Source organism: Paramormyrops kingsleyae, chromosome 21, assembly GCF_048594095.1.
Source record: "Paramormyrops kingsleyae isolate MSU_618 chromosome 21, PKINGS_0.4, whole genome shotgun sequence".
Lineage (NCBI taxonomy): Eukaryota > Metazoa > Chordata > Actinopteri > Osteoglossiformes > Mormyridae > Paramormyrops > Paramormyrops kingsleyae.
Window position 1 is genome coordinate 19636904 of NC_132817.1, and position 19193 is coordinate 19656096.

The window sequence follows — 19193 nt, forward strand, 5'->3', positions numbered from 1 at the left end:
ACAGCCACAGCAACTTAAAGCACTGAACACACTAGCGGAAGGAAGGAACCGGAAGGAAGCCATCACCCGCTGCCCTTCTTAGTGATAGCCTTAAGATCTGAGCCTATGACCTACTGGATTCAGGCAGAAGACCCAAACCTACTGAGCTGCATTTAAAGGCTTCAAAAAATGACAGTTTTATTTACTAGGACCCAAGCTACCACTTCAGCAGGTTGAAAAGTTGCAGCGCTGCGAGCAGGATTCGAACCTGCGCAGGGAAACCCCATTGGATTTCAAGTCCAACGCCTTAACCACTCGGCCATCGCAGCCCTGATGGCCCATAGGACTGTCTCTGAGGACCATAGCTATGTTCGATAATTCAGCCCACAGCTGGTAGGTCCATCTGAACTTTGATTCTGAGTATGAGTTCACCGACGTGATCCAAGACCTACAGGTGAGCGGGTTCCCCAGAGTAGAAAACACTGTGGGGTAGCTTAGTATGAGCAGTACTCATGGACAATGCTCCTTAATGGTTATGGGGACCTTCATGCACTTCAGTTATGTTCCAGCCCAACCATAATGAGACGTGATTGCATTGTTTCAAAATCGGTATAATTATTGCATGTATTAACAGATTCCGTAAGATATGTACATGTCTAACAAAAAGACATATTATGTATGATTCATTCATTTTTGTTCTAGTTTCTCACTTAATTATTAAGTTTCTGAAATATTACAAACTATGATGTGATCACATAAATTTAGCGTAATTACATTCAATTCTTTATTAGCAACGAGCAAAATAAAGCTGTAAGTCTCAAAAATTGTACTGAGAGATGTTAAATTAAGTTAATGTCAACTCGTGGTCATATTGCATATTGTACAGCTGTTTTTATATGCACATGTTTACATGGACTAAAAGTTAGTGGACATAGACTTCGGACCAGGACTGAGAAGGTACCACTTTAGGACACATGGCTAGGTACCCAGTCCCCCCCCCCCCCCCCCAGCTTAGTCGCAATCACAGGGAAATATGCAGATCCTCCTACTGTCATCGTATTTAAAAAAGTTTGCCCATAATAATAAAAATAATAATCCAGGCACTAATTGTTTTATTGTAATTATAAACACATTAATAAGGCCCCATGAATTTGAATAAATGACCCATAAATACCGTGTTTTTTATTATTATATTTCAGCGTTGAACTGTATTATTTTTCATAATGGCTAAAAAGATTTTTCCAGATCGAGCGTTCGCTGTAATTTGCGGAGCAATCACACTGTGAAATTGTCCATACACCTCGGGCTATTACGACTATAAAATATGAGTGATTTAGCTCAGGAGGGCGGCAGGAAGGTCTCGCTCCGGTCACCGCCCCGTTCGTTCTATTTAGTGTCGCGGTGAGCTGTGGTGTCGGCCCTCGTTACAGCGACGTGTCTGTTTATTCCCAGCGGGGCTCAAACTGGCGCGCAGTCCCTGGGCGGGGCTCAAACTCGCGCGCCTTTCTCCCAGTCGGACGTTCGCTGTTCGTTTTCCAGGAAAAAAAAAAGTTCATTTTCTGGCCAGTACAAACACACGCGGAGAAAAAATGTCTCCCTTTCCAGAAAAAAACCCGCTCTTTCTGCACCGGTTTCCTCCCAGAGGATGTGAGACAAACATTTTTAAAATATCGAGGCAAGAAGAATTATTAACGACGCTTCTTTTACATCCTGACTGGTAAAGGTACTTGCGTTCGCCGTACATTTATGCGCCATTTTTTGCCCTATGGTTTAGCTCCGGAGGAAGAGCTGTCGTTCGTGGCACTGAGTAAGGCAGATATGTTTTTTGCAATGACAAGAGCAGATGCCATTTTAAACGGACCTGCTTTTCGCGCTCCTGGCGAGGAATCACACACGGGAATTTAACAACACAAAAACGACACTGGATCTGTCATTTCGCTGTCATTATTAAAATTTTCTTTAAGTATGATTTATATGAAACGTCCATGATCCCAGCTATATAATATATAATACAGAGATATAATACTATTACAAGCAGTAATGTCTTCAGAGGGTACTTGTAGAGCAGATTATAGAAACATGACTGTCATCGAGACCACCCAGCTCTCCATACTCCAGTGCTGGAAGGCGTCTCAGTTGTAGTGTGCCTGCACTGCCCTTACTAAACACCAGAGGTGGAGATTTCAGGTCCAGAGAGTAATCCAGAAATCCAGACCAAGATTTTGATTTGACCAACCAGTCAAGTATAAAGAGTCACATTCACAGAGTACTCAGCTGGTTGGTTGAAACAAAATCTTGGTCTGGATTTGTACTCTCTGGTCCTGAAATCTCCACCTCTGCTAAACACTTGTGACCATAGTTGCAAAAATAAGGTATGGAGTAATGCCTGAGCTGGACTTCCTGGTTCCGGACTGATACACTGATATTTCCTTACAGATCGGACCCTGCGGTGGTAATTCTAACATAGCCAGTTTACAGGATGGAGATCCAGGGGGATATCTCTACTTTCTCCCCTAATGGATCTGACTGTATGAATTTAATGGATCTGAATTTAAACACCGGTGATTTACTAATTGTTTTTTGATTGACCCACTTAATCTTAATCCTGAACTTTGCACTTTAAGATTACCCTATAAATATAAATAATTATTTATTGGAATAATTTTCCTTTTTGTGAACTAAGAGCCCTCTTTGTTTAGGCATTTTGTGTAGACAGTACTCTGGGGCAGGAAGTGGGAGAATCACACAAACCCATCTGGTTTATGATAGATCTCAGTAAACTACTCAGACCATCTTTAGCACTGACCTCTTAGGTATCATTTTTGTACTTTTACCGATCTATCCGTCCTCATGAACAGCAATGTAAATATGAATATAAATGAGGTTTGCTTATGCTGAGTGAATGGGGCTCTTTTTAGCCAAATCAGAGCATTAAAAATTAAATCTGCCTGAGTTAATTCGCGTTCATTGTTTACAAACACTGGGTCACATGCTGTATATTCATGCAAGTGTGTTGACATGAAGGACAATATATTAAGGAAATTGTCCTTTATGGTAGTTTATTCCCAGAAGAATTGTTGACTAAGGAGAACAATGACCTCCCCTTCCCCCCAGTTCTGCAATTCCAAAGATGGCCATCTTGGGTTTGGTCCTCGGAAGCTCTGGGAAACATCACGCATGCACTTCCCTGCCGTTGCTTGCCACAGGACCTGATAAGCTCAGCGAGGCCTGCTTGCACAGCTCCCTACAGCAGTGCGTGTTAGTGTTGCTTCTTGTGTAACAATATAAAAACATTTCATCTGTTAGATTTATCTGCTTGTATAACCTGCAGGTCATGTATGGACAGGGCACTCAAGAAGCCACACACAAAGGAGGAACGGCCATAGGTACAACAGAGAGGTTATAAATAATCTTAATTAGTGCTGCATTCCTCACCGTTTTCTGCTTATCTGTACTACGTATAAATAATGGCATCTGTGCAGACGCCTGTCAGTTTCTCTAAACTACTGCAGTTGGGGGTCCTTGGAAGCATCTCAGACGTGTCACAATAGCAATGTTGAAAACTCGGCTCCAATTACACTGGTGCGTACCCAATAAACACAGCCAGCACCAGCGCATAACGCCTGTTAGTTATGGATGTTTTATTTCGTCGGTGCAAAGGAGGCTTCTTGAAAGGGTGTCGGGAAGGAGACCTGCCCAGGCTCTTTGTAAATAAGGCCCCGCAGGAAGTGACACATTTGTGGGTCGCATACCTCAGGCGTTTGATTCGGTATACTGGAGTGTTCGGAAAAAGCAGAGACCTGAGCTTGGACTTAGGTGGTTTATCTGTGGGTGGGCCTAGAGGCAGAATATATCAACGCTCAAACCGCAATCCCTTTTGTCAGCTTTATTGAGGGGCTAAATCATTTGTTAAACCCCACCCTCACCTTCCTCAAGGCGTATCTAAATCGGGGGAGACGGGGACGGGGGGGAATATGGTGGAGAGGATTCTAAAAAAGCAACTTGAGTCAGAAAGGCCATGTGGAAGGAGACGTGAGGGGAAGATTCCGGAGCCTGGCTGTCGGGATTCCACAGTGGGACCTGTGCCCTACTGCTTATATAACCCGCCCCGACGGCGCTGGTTACACGCCGTGAGGACAGACCCCGGACCATACCGCCTGTCACGCTGGCCCAGTCTCCCTGCTTCAGGCCCCTTTGCTCCGAATGTCTGCCAGATTCAAGTGTTTTCCGTGGAAAAAGTACACAGAATGGAATGTTTTTGGGAAATAAATATGAATGGCTGACTTGAAAAAACCTTTTCTTCCTTCTAAAAAGATGCCCAGAGTATTAAAGCACATGGTAAACACCCTTTTCAGGTTTTATTCCATAAGCAACACATCATTCCTGCACAGGGACTGGATCAGGATTCGCTGTGCATAAACAAAGGGACCATTCCTCAATCGAACATGCTTACAATGCTACAATTTAAGAAAAATAATACTGTGCAATGTACAATTATATATTAATGAAAGTGCTGTTCTGCATGTTTGCAATGCTTCAATAGTGCAATGCTTTATTTTCTTGCTTGTTTATGGACAAGAAGAAGTTTCTTTGGTTCGCCACAGAATGCTCATTTATGGGAGATTAACACTGCTGTTGGGCCCTTGAGCAAGGCCCTTAACCGGCAGCTCCAGGGGCCCTGCACACTGGCTGACCCTGTGCTGTGTCCCCCAAGCTTGCGTCACCTGTTTATATGTGTGCAGGTCTCGTGGAGAGTAAGATGGGATAGGCGAAAGGACAGCTTACCCATGGGAATCAACAAAGTATCACTACTCTATTCTCTTATGCTGCTTTGATGGGACGTGTTTGGAACCCTAAGAATCTTATGAAGAATGCAGATGTAACAGGCTGACAGCTCCTGCATTTCAGTCGCTTCTCTGGATTGAGATCCCACACTGTCTACGTACTGAAGCGAATTTGAAAAGCCATCAAAATCTTTCCTAAAGCTTCCTGAAGGCAGTTGTGTTCTTCGAACTGTTCCTTTGAAGCGATCTGAGATGTTCGCAACTCAGTTATGACAGTTTAATCTCCGGGAGCATGGAGCGAGGCCAAGATTGAGGGAGGACGGCTTTTTTCTTCTCATTTTGCATATTCCGAACTCGCCGCTGCGGCATCGAGCCACAGATGACCCTGAAGGTGCTCTGCGCATGATGAAAAATGCATGCAGCATGATATCGGCTGTGGATATGCATGCTGAGGTAGAGGTATGCTGTGTGCCGATTCTGGCGGCAGAATCAGCTGGAACGGTTCGGGGGGGTGGAGGTTATGAAACGGGGTGGGATTGGTAACATTCCAGGAGGCCGGAATGGGAAGCCTTCCCGTGATGCTGATCGGGGGTGGGGGGCATTTTTTACTGACCTCCAGGGACTGTCTTTCTGCTCTTAACAGATGCAATTCATACAGTTAATATTCAGTATTGATATCTCTGTGGCTGCTGACTCTGCCGTGTGCAGGGAGGGCACGTAAGGACACAGTGTTAGCACCACGGTCCGGTTGTGTGTCATATGCAAAATAATAATTAAATTCTTTATTTACATAGCACTTTTTGTAAATGAAATCTACCTCAAAGTGCTTCATATATGGGATTAAAATAAGAAACAAAGACAGAGAAGGTTTGTAAAATACACAACTAAGGTACAGGCCTAAGAAAGTATAGAATGAAGGTATATGCAAAGCTCCCCAAACTGGACCGTCCTACACCATCCATCCTACCAGGTCTTCTGTCCAATACTCCATGGCCTCGTCGAACAGGACAGGGCAGTAAACAGGTAAACTCCAGGACTTGGGGCCACTGAGTGGACAGAAGGTCCTAGAAAGAGTTTGGAAAGAAGAGGACTCAAATATAGATGGCATTTGAAAACTGGGGTGGCAAACACTGGGACACAACACTAAGGGACACAAATTAAAAGGACAGATTAGATAAGCGAGGCTACAAACACTGACCCGAGACAAACGGGAGCATGAGGTCTGGCTCTATAGCAACTGAGAGCAAAGTCTTCAGCTGAGTGTCCAAAGAGCACTTCTGCTTTCAGTTAAGCCCCAGGTGGCAAGAGTGTTAGGTTCTGCCTGTGAAATTCACAGATTACCATTTTATTATTACATCCCTGCTTCCATATTACTTTGCTGCCCCACCCAAGAGTACCGTACGTTGTTTAACAGGACGTGACCCGTCAAAGCTGTTCGGTGTCGTGTGATACCTTCCTTTTTATGTAAGGAGTTACACAACATGTTCTAAAAGCATCTGGAAATAGCAGTGTCAGGCCACGAGTCAAAGCGAACTCTTCCCGAACTTCACCAACCCCCCCCCCCCCCCCCCATTTCAGCCGCTAGGTAGCAGCACCTGACACTGCCATGGTGATAGAATTACAGATGGGCATTGGTGAGAATATAGAGCACATCTGAAGTTGCATACTTACACAGTACTACTGAGATTTGTTAGAAACCTACTACTTAGTCAGTACTGTAGTATGTACTTTATGCATTAGAACACGGAACATGGACTAGGACACACTGTGTTCACCATCTTGCATATTACCTGAACTGGATGATTACTAATGACAGCTTCACCCTGGCATAAGTTAAAAACTGTTAAAAACTATCAACAAAAAATACATATTTGACTCAAATTATGTAACTAGGTATTGTTTCCTACTTAAATACGTAGAGAGGGCACTTGAGCAAGAGACATTCTTTGTCTCCAGTAGTCTTGTGGGACAGGATAGTGTCAATTGGTTGCAGAATGTAGTATGTCATCCATTTGCCGACTGTCTAATCCATACTGAGGATTCGGACATGCAAATCATATCACATACTATATTTCGCATACTACATAGAAAACAAGTATATGATTTTGGACACACCTATAATCTTCCACAATAATCAGGGCTTATAATCAGGGCTTTCTTACTTTTGCTCCATACTAATACACATTAGTGTCCAATTCTATAAACCTTTATGTCAAGATATAATACTCATGTGTAAGATAGGTTCTCTATATGGATGAGAAAAGGAATATAGAACATAAGCATATATCTAGAATGACTTAGAAGCATACAGTGTCTTTCACTATTGAAAATTTCTTCCAGTACAGATCATTTGATATACAGACGCTGCTTTACTTACGAATGAGATACGTTTCGAACGGCCGTTCGTAACTTGAAATGTTCATAAGTCTTTATTCAACATCATTTTGAGGGTATACGCAAGTACAAAGAACTAGGATACTGGGAGTCCGCACGCTACGCTGCTGCGCGGCGGGAGTAGCAGCCTGATGTCATACTAGGCGGAATTGGTGAAAAAAAAATTTATGTTGCGGACAGGAAACGGGAGCCCAATGAACACAATTTGGACTTACAGTCCTCTTCGTTCGTATGTCTGAAAGTTCGTAAGTTGAAAGTTTGTAAGTAGAGGAACGTCTGTATGTATATAGGAAAATACAGATAAGCTCAATCAAATTAGTTATAGCTATATCTGGGCTGCATAGTGATTAGAAGTGTTGCATCCGGAGTGGGCAGGTTCCAGTGAAGTCTCTGGTGTGTGTGTGTGTGTGTGTGTTTTTGGCTTGCATATTCCCCCCATTCGATGTGGGTTTCCTCTGGGTTCCTCCTGCAGTCCCAAGACATGCATTTAGGTTAATTTGTGTCTCTAAATCGCCCATAGCGTATAATTATGTGCGTGTGCCCCGCGAGGGACTGACATCCTGTCCAGGGTGCACTGCTCTCTGAGATAAGCTCCACCCTCCAGGGTGGATGTTGGCTGGGAATGTATGTATATATCTGATCAAGAGTGCTGGCAAATCTTTGTCCTCTTTGTAGTCTCATATATTGAAAATTGATTATCTTGCTTTGTTATCTTGCTAATTATAGCAGCTTCTGGAGCTGAACAAGTGGAGCCTTGTGCCAACAATGCTGGGGTACCACGCAGCCTCATTTTGCATTTTCTTATTTGGATGAAAGCATCCGATAAAAATGTATTCGGTATTTATGGTTTATTAGGTCCTTGAAGGGGGGGAAAGTGTTGGGGGAAACGAAGTAGTTTCTCTTTCTTCATATATGTACAAGTAGATGCTAGAATAAGAAGTGCTGGTGAGCCAGGAAGCTCGGCGTTCTTGCAGAAGAGGGAGCGACCGCGAGTGTTATTTCTGCTAGTGTCCCATGGCTTCATCCCTCAAAGTACAGACAGTCGATTGCGCTGGCCTTTGGATGAGAGAGGGTAGTGATTAGCCTCAGCCGCTCTTCCCTACAGAGCCCGTGCGCGCTCGCTCCCTTGTCATTTATCCAGTCCTCCTCGGTCTCATGGTCGACTAGGACGGCAGCACTCCAGAAATACATTCCTCACTGACGTAGGTGTAGTGTAGCTCTGGACGAGCCCGCCCGAAGGAAACAGCCTCCAGAATTATTTAGTCTTAATTCCCTTTGGTTAGAGTTGTTTTTTTTTTGGTTGTTTCAGACGCTTCAGATTTGTCTTGCTGATTGGCCACATCCCTGCCATTTGTAATACAGTGCCCCCTGTAACGGCCAAAGGCATTTGTTTCCTAGAATGGGTTTATTGTGGCATGAGGAAGTGTGACATGTTTGTTTTGAGTATAGATCTGTGTCTGTACTCGTTTCATTGTTCCTTGTGTATGTTGATTACACATAGATATTCTTTGACTTACTGTCTAAAGCCTTATCATCGTTTTATCCCTCTTCCAACCACTTGTCCTGGTCAGGTTTTGTGGGACCTGAATACTATCTTATGTAATATAAGGCACATACACCCACGACGCTCTGGGTCAGTGATTCCTAATCCGGTCCTCTGGGACCCACAGACAGTCCATGTTTTTGCTCCTGATAGGAAGCTGAGAGGGAGCAGAAATGTGGTCTGTCTGGCAAGGAGCTTGGAGGGAGCAAAAACAGGCACCGACTGTGGGTCCTCGAAGACGGATTGGCAAACACTGCTATAGGCAATTAAGAAGTTAACTGCATATCTTTGGACAGAGACGGGAAGCCAGAGTACCCAGAGGAACCTCCCCCCCCCCCAGCCCTGGAGGTGTGAGGATACAATGCCACCCACAGGGCCACCATGCTGACCCTTATTATTATCGTTGTAGTACTGGCTACATGTATATACAGGCTTTCACAGGAATGCATGCTTCTCCATCCAACCACCAGGGGGCATACAGGAACATCTGCATCCCAGACAAGTAATGGTTTTAGAGAGCAAAGACTCCCACTGACCCTTCCGTGACCCCCTCAGTTGAGTTCCTGTGCCCCACAGTCCTAAGATCACAAGGTGTGATAAAACTGATGGCACCGTGTGTCACTGTTGAAAACATCTGTTTGTAACTTTTTATCTGTACATGAATTGATGAGATGATTTCAACACACTTTCTCTCCTGCGTGTCCCGGTCCTGTGTCCGTTGCTGGCCAGAATAGCGCACACTGGCTCTGGACTGGCTCACTGCTGAAGTGTGCATTACAATCTGTGCATTTCTGTATTTCCAGAGTAGCTTAACAACTGTATAATTAATGATCACTAAATCCCTTACAACAAAACTGAAAACATGATCAAAACTGATAAGAAGCAACAGCCGGATCGTGTCACTTCCTGTGTGGTGGTCTTTGTCTTGGGCAAAGAGGGAGAAGCACAGCTCTCCACAGCGAACGTGTGCACCAAGAGATGTACACGTACACTATTCCTGTGCATGGTGCAGCAGTCAGCATTTGTCATAAGTCAGTGGGTTTTTTTTGTTTTTTCCATTATGACAAAAACTGGATAAGGTCCAGTTTGTGTATTTTCACACACAAAGGCTAATTCTCTTCTATTGTAGGGATTTGGCCATTCGTGATTACAGGGAATTGCAAGGACTAATGACTCCCCATCTCTGACCTTTTTTTAGACAGAGCAGAATGGAAAGACCAGACAGTGGTATTCCTCTTTTCCTGTTGAATGAGCGGACCCAAAGCAGCGGTGTAGCCTGCCCCCTAGTGGCGGCCACTAGGACTGTAAAAACAGCTGCGCGTTGGTATCAGCAAAGCAGACGGACCCGGGGTTTCACCCTCTGCTGCTGGACATAATCATTTCCCCGCTGCTAACGCTTCTTTAACCATGACGCCCGCTGCTGTTTTCTTGGTGCCTGTTGCAGAGATGAGGAGGGTTTCTGCCAGCCATACAGGGGCATCGCCTGTGCCCGTTTCATTGGCAACCGAAGCATCTTTGTGGACTCCTTGCAGATGCAGGGCGAGATCGAGACCCAGATCACAGGTACCACACGCCCAGTCCCCCCTCAGTTCATAAACGGCAGAAGGATACGGTCCTTAATCAATAGTGTGCAGTAGTTTACAAGTCTATATATTTGCCCACTTGCATGAATATTTCAAGACTGGTGAAGCATCTTTTGTTAAATGGATTAAACGGACGAGTCTAAGAGTCTCTAATGGTCATCTATATGGCATTTTTAACTTAATATCAGTTTTGTTCCTTTATTCAGCTGGACATTTGCTGGAGGAGATAATTTTCACTCCTGTTTAGAAGGTTTAAGCTTGATTTTGTATCTAGACACACCCACATTCTTCTCCCCCAACCACCAGCGGCCTTCACCATGATTGGCACCTCCAACCACCTATCAGATCGCTGCTCGCAGTTCGCTATCCCCTCGCTGTGCCACTTTGCCTTCCCGGCATGCGACCGGAGCTCGGGGGTGGACAGGCCGCGCGACCTCTGCCAGGACGAGTGCGAGATCCTGGAGAACGACCTGTGCAAGACGGAGTACATCATCGCCCGCTCGAACCCAGTTATCCTCAAGCAGCTCAAGCTGCCCAACTGCGAGGACCTGCCCGCCTTTGACAGCCCGCTGGCGGCTCACTGCATGAGGATCGGCATCCCCATGCCCGACCCCATCAACAAGAGTAAGGGTCTCCTCAGACCGCCGCTTTGTGTGCGAACACCGCAGAGCGAGACAGAGGCCCCACTGCCTCCGCAGGGTCCCCCCCCGCCTAGAAAATCTCAGTAAAAATTACACCAAATAATGCTGATTGCTGCTACCAGTCTGTCCACACAGTCAATTTGTACACACCTGTTTTTCAACATTTGTACAGATACATTTCAGAATCAGAATCTGAAGACTTCATTAATCCCGGAGGAAATCGCTCACATTGCGACTGCACAATCACACAATAATATAATTTTAGATCTTCATTACAACAATCCAGATGTGCAGTGCACAATGATATTCTTATTTCCGGTGCTGCGGAGAAGAAAGAAAAATGAAAATGCGAAAGGAATTGCACATTAGATGGCGCGCGCATAAAAATGTCTACCATAGATTAAAAGAAAACATTTAAAGTGAAGAAAAAAAATAGAAAAGTAGTTACTAATGTAAAGTATACAAAATAGAGAAAAAAAATTATTTATAAAAATATAAAATATATATTAATGGCAAAATATGATAAAATATGAAAAGTTACACATCAGACATAGTTAATAACCATTTATGCAAGTGAAATGAACAAAATTTCAAATTTCTTGTGAGGAAAAAGAGAGTATTCATGGGTGTAAATTATCAGGGGATGGGGGGTTACAACCCCCCCCCAATAATCAAAACCAGCAAATACAACCCCCTGGATCCCCTTTAATGGGTGGAGACCTCAACCCCCCAGTGCTCAACCCAAAGTGATGCCCTCACATGTATTGCTACATTAAACCTAGAAATTAAAATCCTAAGTATGTGTAGATACTCCTCTACCAGACAGTTATATATGAGTATGTAGTACTACACTATTACTAGTTCACTTTTTCCTGCCTACCTTACTATCTTCTTCACAGATCACAGGTGTTACAACAGCACAGGTGCAGATTACCGGGGCACAGTCAGCGTGACCAAGTCGGGTCTCCAGTGCCAGCCATGGAACTCACAGTACCCCCACAGTCACAGCTACGTGGCTGTGCGCTACCCCGAGCTAAACGGGGGCCACTCCTACTGCCGTAACCCCGGCAACAAGCAGGCTGCGCCGTGGTGCCTCACCCTGGACGAGAATGTACGCATGGAACTCTGCGATATCCCAGTCTGCGGTGAGGACGCGTCTCAGCCACACCCTGCGGCCATCTTTACTGTTCCCAGGTCGAAAGGTCAAAGTCTCACACACAAACACACCTGTATCTCCCGGCTTCCACAGACACCGTAGTCATACCCTTGTGTCTCCCTTGAGTCACAATAACTCCCACCATGACTCTCAGCATAGCTCCCACCGTGACTCTCGGCATAACTCCCACTTTGACTCTCGGCATAGCTCCCACCATGACTCTGGGCATAGCTCCCACCGTGACTCTCGGCATAGCTCCCACCATGACTCTCGGCATAGCTCCCACCATGACTCTTGGCATAGCTCCCACCGTGACTCTCGGCATAACTCCCACCATGACTCACAGCATAGCTCCCACCATGACTCTCGGCATAGCTCCCACCGTGACTCTCGGCATAACTCCCACTTTGACTCTCGGCATAGCTCCCACCGTGACTCTCGGCATAGCTCCCACTTTGACTCTCGGAATAGCTCCCACCGTGACTCTCAGCATAACTCCCACCATAACTCTCAGCATAGCTCCCACTGTGACTCTCGGCATAGCTCCCACCGTGACTCTCAGCATAGCTCCCACCGTGACTCTCGGCATAGCTCCCACCGTGACTCTCGGAATAGCTCCCACCGTGACTCTCAGCATATCTCCCACCGTGACTCTTGCCATACCTCCCACCTTGACTCTCGGCATAGCTCCCACCGTGAATTTCGGCATAGCTCTCATCATGACTCGTACCATGTTGCCCTCAGACTCCCAGGAGAGCCGGGCTGGTGGCAGCGCAGAAATCACGTACATCCTGATCCCGAGTGTGGTCATCCCACTTGCCGTAAGCCTGCTGCTCTTCTTCATCTGCGTCTGCCGCAACAGACAGAAGATGTCAAGCCCATCCGCCTCGCACCAGCCCAAACCGGTGCGGGAGATGTCTATGTTCGGCACCTACAAGCCCAAGGTGAGAGTCAGAGGATAGAGCTGAATCGATATTATAGACAGTCAGCCTCAATGACACGCTTAGCCTGTTAGCAACCAGCTGGGAACAACCATAAGTCAGAAGCAGACAATTTTTTATACAAAGAGTGGTGGATCTTTAGGTCTGCTATGCTAACTTTGTATTTACATTGCATAATCAATTTATGCTTTTACCCAAAGTGACGTACAATTGAGAAAACAATTACATGCATGCAGTGTTGCCATAGGGGCACGGATACCCTGGCAGAGTCCGGGGGCCCAGCCCGACAGAGGGGCACAGATACCCTGGCAGAGTCCGGGGGCCCAGCCCGACACAGGGGCACAGATACCCTGGCAGAGTCCGGGGGCCCAGCCCGACACAGGGGCACAGATACCCTGGCAGAGTCCGGGGGCCCAGCCCGACACAGGGGCACAGATACCCTGGCAGAGTCCGGGGGCCCAGCCCGACACAGGGGCACAGATACCCTGGCAGAGTCTGGGGGCCCAGCCCGACACAGGGGCACTTAAATATACAAAATTATCAAATTTATGGGGCGAGGAGTAAGGTCAGGGGGCCTCTGCATATGTGAGTTACAGGGGTAACTGGCGGTCAAGGGCCTTGCGCAAGAGCCCAATGGTGACATCACTCTGCCAAAACAGGATTTGAACTGATAACCTTCTGGTCACGACCACAGAGTCCTAACCCCCAGAGCCACAGGCCACAAAATCAGTCACTAATAAATCATTTTGGTATTATTAAATGTCTAAACAAGGAAGAGGGGCCTCCCACTGTCCAGGAGAATTTCCTTCTGGCCAAAGAAGATGGCCTGTCAGATGAGGATGTCTGTAATAGTGTTTCAGGGGTTCATATTGTTATGAGTGACTGTCTAGGTTGTGTAGGAATCTATTTAAGTGGATTGTTCCTCATCGTGTTCTTCAAAGTGTGCTGAAAGGAACTTGGATGCATTCTTGGTTTACAGTTTGATGCACGTTGCTTTTTCATTCATTCACTCCTGGAATGTCTTGCTCAAAAAACCATTTTCTGGTTCACATTTTGATTTCTTTTTCATTCACTCATGAAATTAAATGATTACATGAAGTGATGCTGAAATTGAATTTCATTCTCTGGTTTACATTTTGCTACACGTTGTTTTTCCATTCATTTATGTCATCCTAAATGGTATGTCAGTGATCAGCTTCACAAAGTTGCACATATTTAGTTAACCGCTTTACTGAGCGATCTTAAGGCAGAAACAAAGTTAGAAAATGGCAGTCGTCTTCAATTCTGCAATTTATTGAACCCAGACCTTACACCCTGAGTGGATGAGCATACTCCATTGTTCTGACATTTATCACAGTCATACCATCTTAGGGGAATTTACGACACATACTGTTGCAGTTTTTCAGCTGCAGATTGGCTGATATATGGTCCTTGTGGCCATGAGCATCTATCTAATTCTTTAATCTCTGTCCCTGGGAATCACTGTGATTAAGCAGAGTGTGGTTCAGGTCGTTCAGGGGTCGCTGGTTAGAACAACTGTTTGGTGAAGAACAAGGGCCTATTTACCCTTTTAACGTAAAACATCTGTTTCTTCCCTGCGAGGCCAGTTTAACACACCCACGCTTGTCGCCTGCGGTTTCAGGAATTCCATCTATCCATCTTCCAGCCATGTATCCTGGACAGACTCACAGGAGATTTAAGGAATTTCATTTTTTAGTTACTGGGATTTTTCATTTTTAGTAGCCATTCATAACTTCTTCTGAACCTGAATTTGTCATTGCCTGCACCCAGTATTTCCAAAGGATTTCTAATGCACAAAGACCATTACATCAGTAGCTGTGAACTGTCAAAGAGTTATTATTGGTTCAAAAGTCGAAGAAAAGAAAACTGAAAGAAATAATAATAATCTGTTAATCTTCCAGCCACTTATCCTGAGCAGGGTTGTGAAAATAATAATTATAATGTATATTTAAATATTTAAACATGTATTGAGGCAGCTGGTTCATAACAAGTAGAACCTCTTCTGTTTTTGAGTAACGAAACAAGTAATTTTGAAATAACTCATTACTATACCTTTCTTGTCAATTAACAACACATTTTCAGCCTTCTTTGGAAAAATTCTATCATAAAATCTATTATCTTCCTACCTGCTCAGTGTTTTTAGCCACCAGCCAACATTGACGATGTCAATAAAAAAATAATCAATTACCACCAGCAAACAACACAACAACCCACATTCTTCAATATTATTTTATGGGACCGGCTCGGATTAGAGAACTCAATGTATTCCATCACTGCAGCAATCTTAAGTTCTGGATTTGATTTACAGTGAAGTGATTAGGATTTGACAGTTTTTAAAGTGGTTCTGAATAAACATTTGCTGGAACCCTTTATTCTAAACTTCTGAAAATTGTATCCTTATTCATCATTGTTATTATTGTTTGAACGTGACGCCTTTTCATGGACTGAGCCCCTGTTATTCTCCTGTCTCTCAGGGCAAAGCGAAAGAGCTCCCCCTGTCTGCCGTCCGCTTCATGGAGGAGATGGGGGACTGTGCCTTTGGGAACATATACAAGGGCCACCTGTACCTGCCGGGAATGGAGCACGTCCAGCTGGTGGCCATCAAAACGCTGAAGGACGTGTCCAGCCCGGCGCTGTGGGCCGAGTTCCAGCAGGAGGCGGCGACGGCAGCCGAGCTGCATCACCCCAACGTGGTGTGTCTGCTGGGCGTGGTCACACAGGAGCCGCCCGTCTGCCTGCTCTTCGAGCTGCCCTGCCGCGGCGACCTGCACGAGCTGCTCACCCTGCGCTCGCCGCACTCCGACGTGGGCGGCGGCAGCGACGAGGACGGCACCGCGCGTCCCGCCCTGGACCACGCCGACTTCCTGCGCCTGGCCGTCCAGGTGGCCGCCGGCATGGAGTACCTGGCCGGCCGCCTCTACGTCCACAAGGACCTGGCTGCCCGCAACGTTCTGGTGGGGGAGCAGCTGCACGTCAAGATCTCGGACTTGGGCCTGTCCCGAGAGACTTACTCCTGCGACTACTACCGGGTCCAGCCCAAGACGCTGCTGCCCGTCCGCTGGATGTCCCCAGAAGCCGTCGCCTTTGGAAAATTCTCCACCGACTCGGACATCTGGGCCTTTGGCGTGCTGCTTTGGGAGATCTTCAGCTTTGGCCTGCAGCCCTACTATGGCTTCAGCAACCAGGAGGTGATGGACATGATCCGGAAGCACCAGCTCCTGACCCGCCCGGCTGACTGTCCAGCCCACTTCTATGCCATGATGATGGAGTGCTGGCAGGAGATTCCTACCCGCCGGTCCCGCTTCAAGGACCTCCACGCACGTCTCCGGGCCTGGGAGGGCCCGCTGGCGTCTCATGCCGGCTCAGCGTCGCCCTCCGATGGCCACGGCACTACACAGACCACGTCGCTGAGCACCAGCTCAGTTAGCAGCGTGAGTGGGCCCCAGTACACCGGGTACGTGTACCCGGCTGCGGGCATCCCGCCAGGGCCCAGGTTCATTCCCGTCAGCGGCTACGCCATCCCGCCGGGCTACGCCGCTTTCCCCCCTGCCCACCTGCAGACGCGGGGGGGTCCCTCCCGTGGCCTGCAGCATTGCCCGCCCCCAAAAAGCCGCTCGCCCAGCAGCGCCAGTGGTTCCACCAGCACGGGTCACGTGACCAGTGTCCCCTCCACGGGCTCCACCCACGACGCCAAAACTCCCCTGCTGTCCCACTGCGTGCCGCTCTCCGGCCTCGGCGGGGCACACGCTCGGACACACGAGCCAGACGGCTCTGCAGACGGACCTGCGCAGACCTGCCTGACTGCGGAAGGCAACATGCACACGTATACCGAAACACACATCATCACCGCCAACCTATAAATACTTCTGTAGCTATTCTAAAAATAGAGTGTTTGCCGTTTTTGTAATATAAATAAAGCCTGCATGAAATTCAGAGACTTGTATTTGTTTTGTGTGGGCAAGACGAGGAAGAGATTAAAAAAGAAGTCTATGTTATTGCACAAAAACCGGCTGTGGTTCAGTCCTGCTCCAGGCTAAGCTCTTGTGCCAAGCTAGCAATTTAGATTTTCTATGTCCAGGATAAGATTTTTTTCTCATTTGAAAATCTTTCAGGATCCTCAGCCAAGAACAAAAGACATGCTGTTGCTCTCTTAAAGGAAGTTTCTAGACCATTGGCATGCATTTACTGGACGCACAACTAGCATTTAACAAACATACAACGAGCATTTAACGAACATACAACGAGCATTTAACAAACATACAACGAGCATTTAGCGAACATACAACGAGCATTAAACAAACATACAACGAGCATTTAGCGAACATACAACGAACATTTAACAAACATACAACGAACATTTAACGAACATACAACGAGCATTTAACGAACATACAACGAGCATTTAACAAACATACAACTAGCATTTAACAAACATACAGCGAGCATTTAACAAACATACAATGAACATTTAACAAACATACAACGAGCATTTAACAAACATACAACTAGCATTTAACAAACATACAACGAGCATTTTACAAACATACAACTAGCATTTAACAAACATACAACGAGCATTTAACGACATAAACCTTCTTCGTTGCATCAGCTGCTCACCCCCACTCAAACTCAACTTGTTTACATCATCAAAAAATTCAATATATTATTACAAGCTGACTTATGAATACAATATGCAGAAAATGTGTGAAATAATTTCCTAATGTTTCTGGTAATTTTACTTCTCTGGTCTGAGCAGAGTTGCATCTTAATTGTTACTGTTATTATATATTATTACTGTATTTCTTGATTTTTACTTGATCAGATTTTGCCAATGGGGATGAAAATTTAAATAATTATTATCTTTGTTTTCCATTCCAGGGGTGTTACAATTTCTTCCATCCATCCATCCATCTGTCACCTGTTTTTTACTTTCTTAGCTTGACAGGTAACCTTCACTCAGACAGCAGGCGTGTGCAATTTGAAATGTTTTATTTAAGTCAAATGGAGAAATTAAAGATTTTCTGTTTCTTTCGTCCAGGATATTATTCTATTATTAATATGATCAATTAAAAAAAGAAACAATTCCAAAAGGTTTTATCTCAGTTAACCTTTTTCTTAGTTTGTCCTTATATAACGTATCTACATTTCATGGGGTATTACAGATATTATTTGTTAAGTCGTTATATCAAAAGCAGTTGAAAAAAAATCTATTACAATAGACTGTGAATCTCATTGCCCATGTTTGTCTTCAACATAACTATTTTACCTTTGTGTGTGTGTGTGTGTGTGTGTGTGTGTGTGTGTGTGTGTGTTTTATTCAGATTCTAAGGCCACTTGCAATGAAGAAAAATATTGTTCATGTTTAAGCAAATATTTGTGAGTTCCCATTTCCATCACAGTATCGTAGTGTAGATTGCGCTGCTTCATTTTATTACTCATCTAAACTATTGCGTCAACTCTGATGTCATACTCAGCTTCAGTACTCAAACGCACTGTCACCAAATGACCTTAGTACTTTTTCAGGTAAAAGCCTTTATAATGTTTACAATGTGTAGATGTACTGCAAGAAAGGACATTTTGCTAATTTACCTGTGACTGCATGCAGTTTTATTCCATCATCCTTTCACCAACATTTAATACCAAACATTTAATAAAAAGATCAGGCAACAGTGTTGTTTGAATCATAAATAGTGCATCCAATTTTTTTTTTGCATTTAAAAATTATTTTTAAAAACTTAGATTCCAATGCTTTGAAATACCTTTACGTAGTCTTGTAGGCTACAGTTTGTTAAATCAAAATAATAATCAAAATTCGTATTGCCTCTGGATTCTGTAAACAGAGAATCAGGTATGGAGGCATCCTAGTTGAATTGAAACATTGTCTCCACCAGAATTATTCATTGCAGCTGCAAATATGTTTGCACGCAGGTACGTGCAATCTCCCGCTAACATGCTAGCCGTTAGCGCATACAGCTGCATGCTGGGTTTGCGTTCTTCATTGCAAGTGACCACGTATTGTAACCTGTGTGTACCAATCATGCAAGCTGTATCATTTTTATACTTTATTGACCACGTGGCCTTGTTTTGTACTTCTCTGCCTTTGCACATGTGTTTGCATGATGAAAACATTAAATGACATAGTTCTGTGATA

The 19193-nt window shown here is 45.2% G+C and overlaps 1 protein-coding gene and 1 non-coding gene across 5 annotated transcripts in view; one reads left to right on the plus strand and one right to left on the minus strand.

The window, feature by feature from the left end:
• LOC111841057 (inactive tyrosine-protein kinase transmembrane receptor ROR1-like) overlaps window positions 1–19193 on the plus strand; it is a 71716-nt gene extending 52523 nt beyond the window's left edge. For all 4 annotated transcript variants that reach the window (XM_023806543.2, XM_072704204.1, XM_023806544.2 and 1 more), the window contains 5 exons: window positions 10145–10263; window positions 10590–10907; window positions 11824–12069; window positions 12825–13024; window positions 15517–19193. In XM_023806543.2, coding sequence (XP_023662311.1) covers window positions 10145–10263; window positions 10590–10907; window positions 11824–12069; window positions 12825–13024; window positions 15517–16902 — 2269 coding nt within the window. In that variant the 3' untranslated portion in view covers window positions 16903–19193. The remainder of the gene's footprint in view (window positions 1–10144; window positions 10264–10589; window positions 10908–11823; window positions 12070–12824; window positions 13025–15516) is intronic.
• On the minus strand, window positions 227–308 carry trnas-uga (transfer RNA serine (anticodon UGA)). The gene has a single exon. It is a non-coding gene; the product is annotated as a tRNA-Ser (tRNA).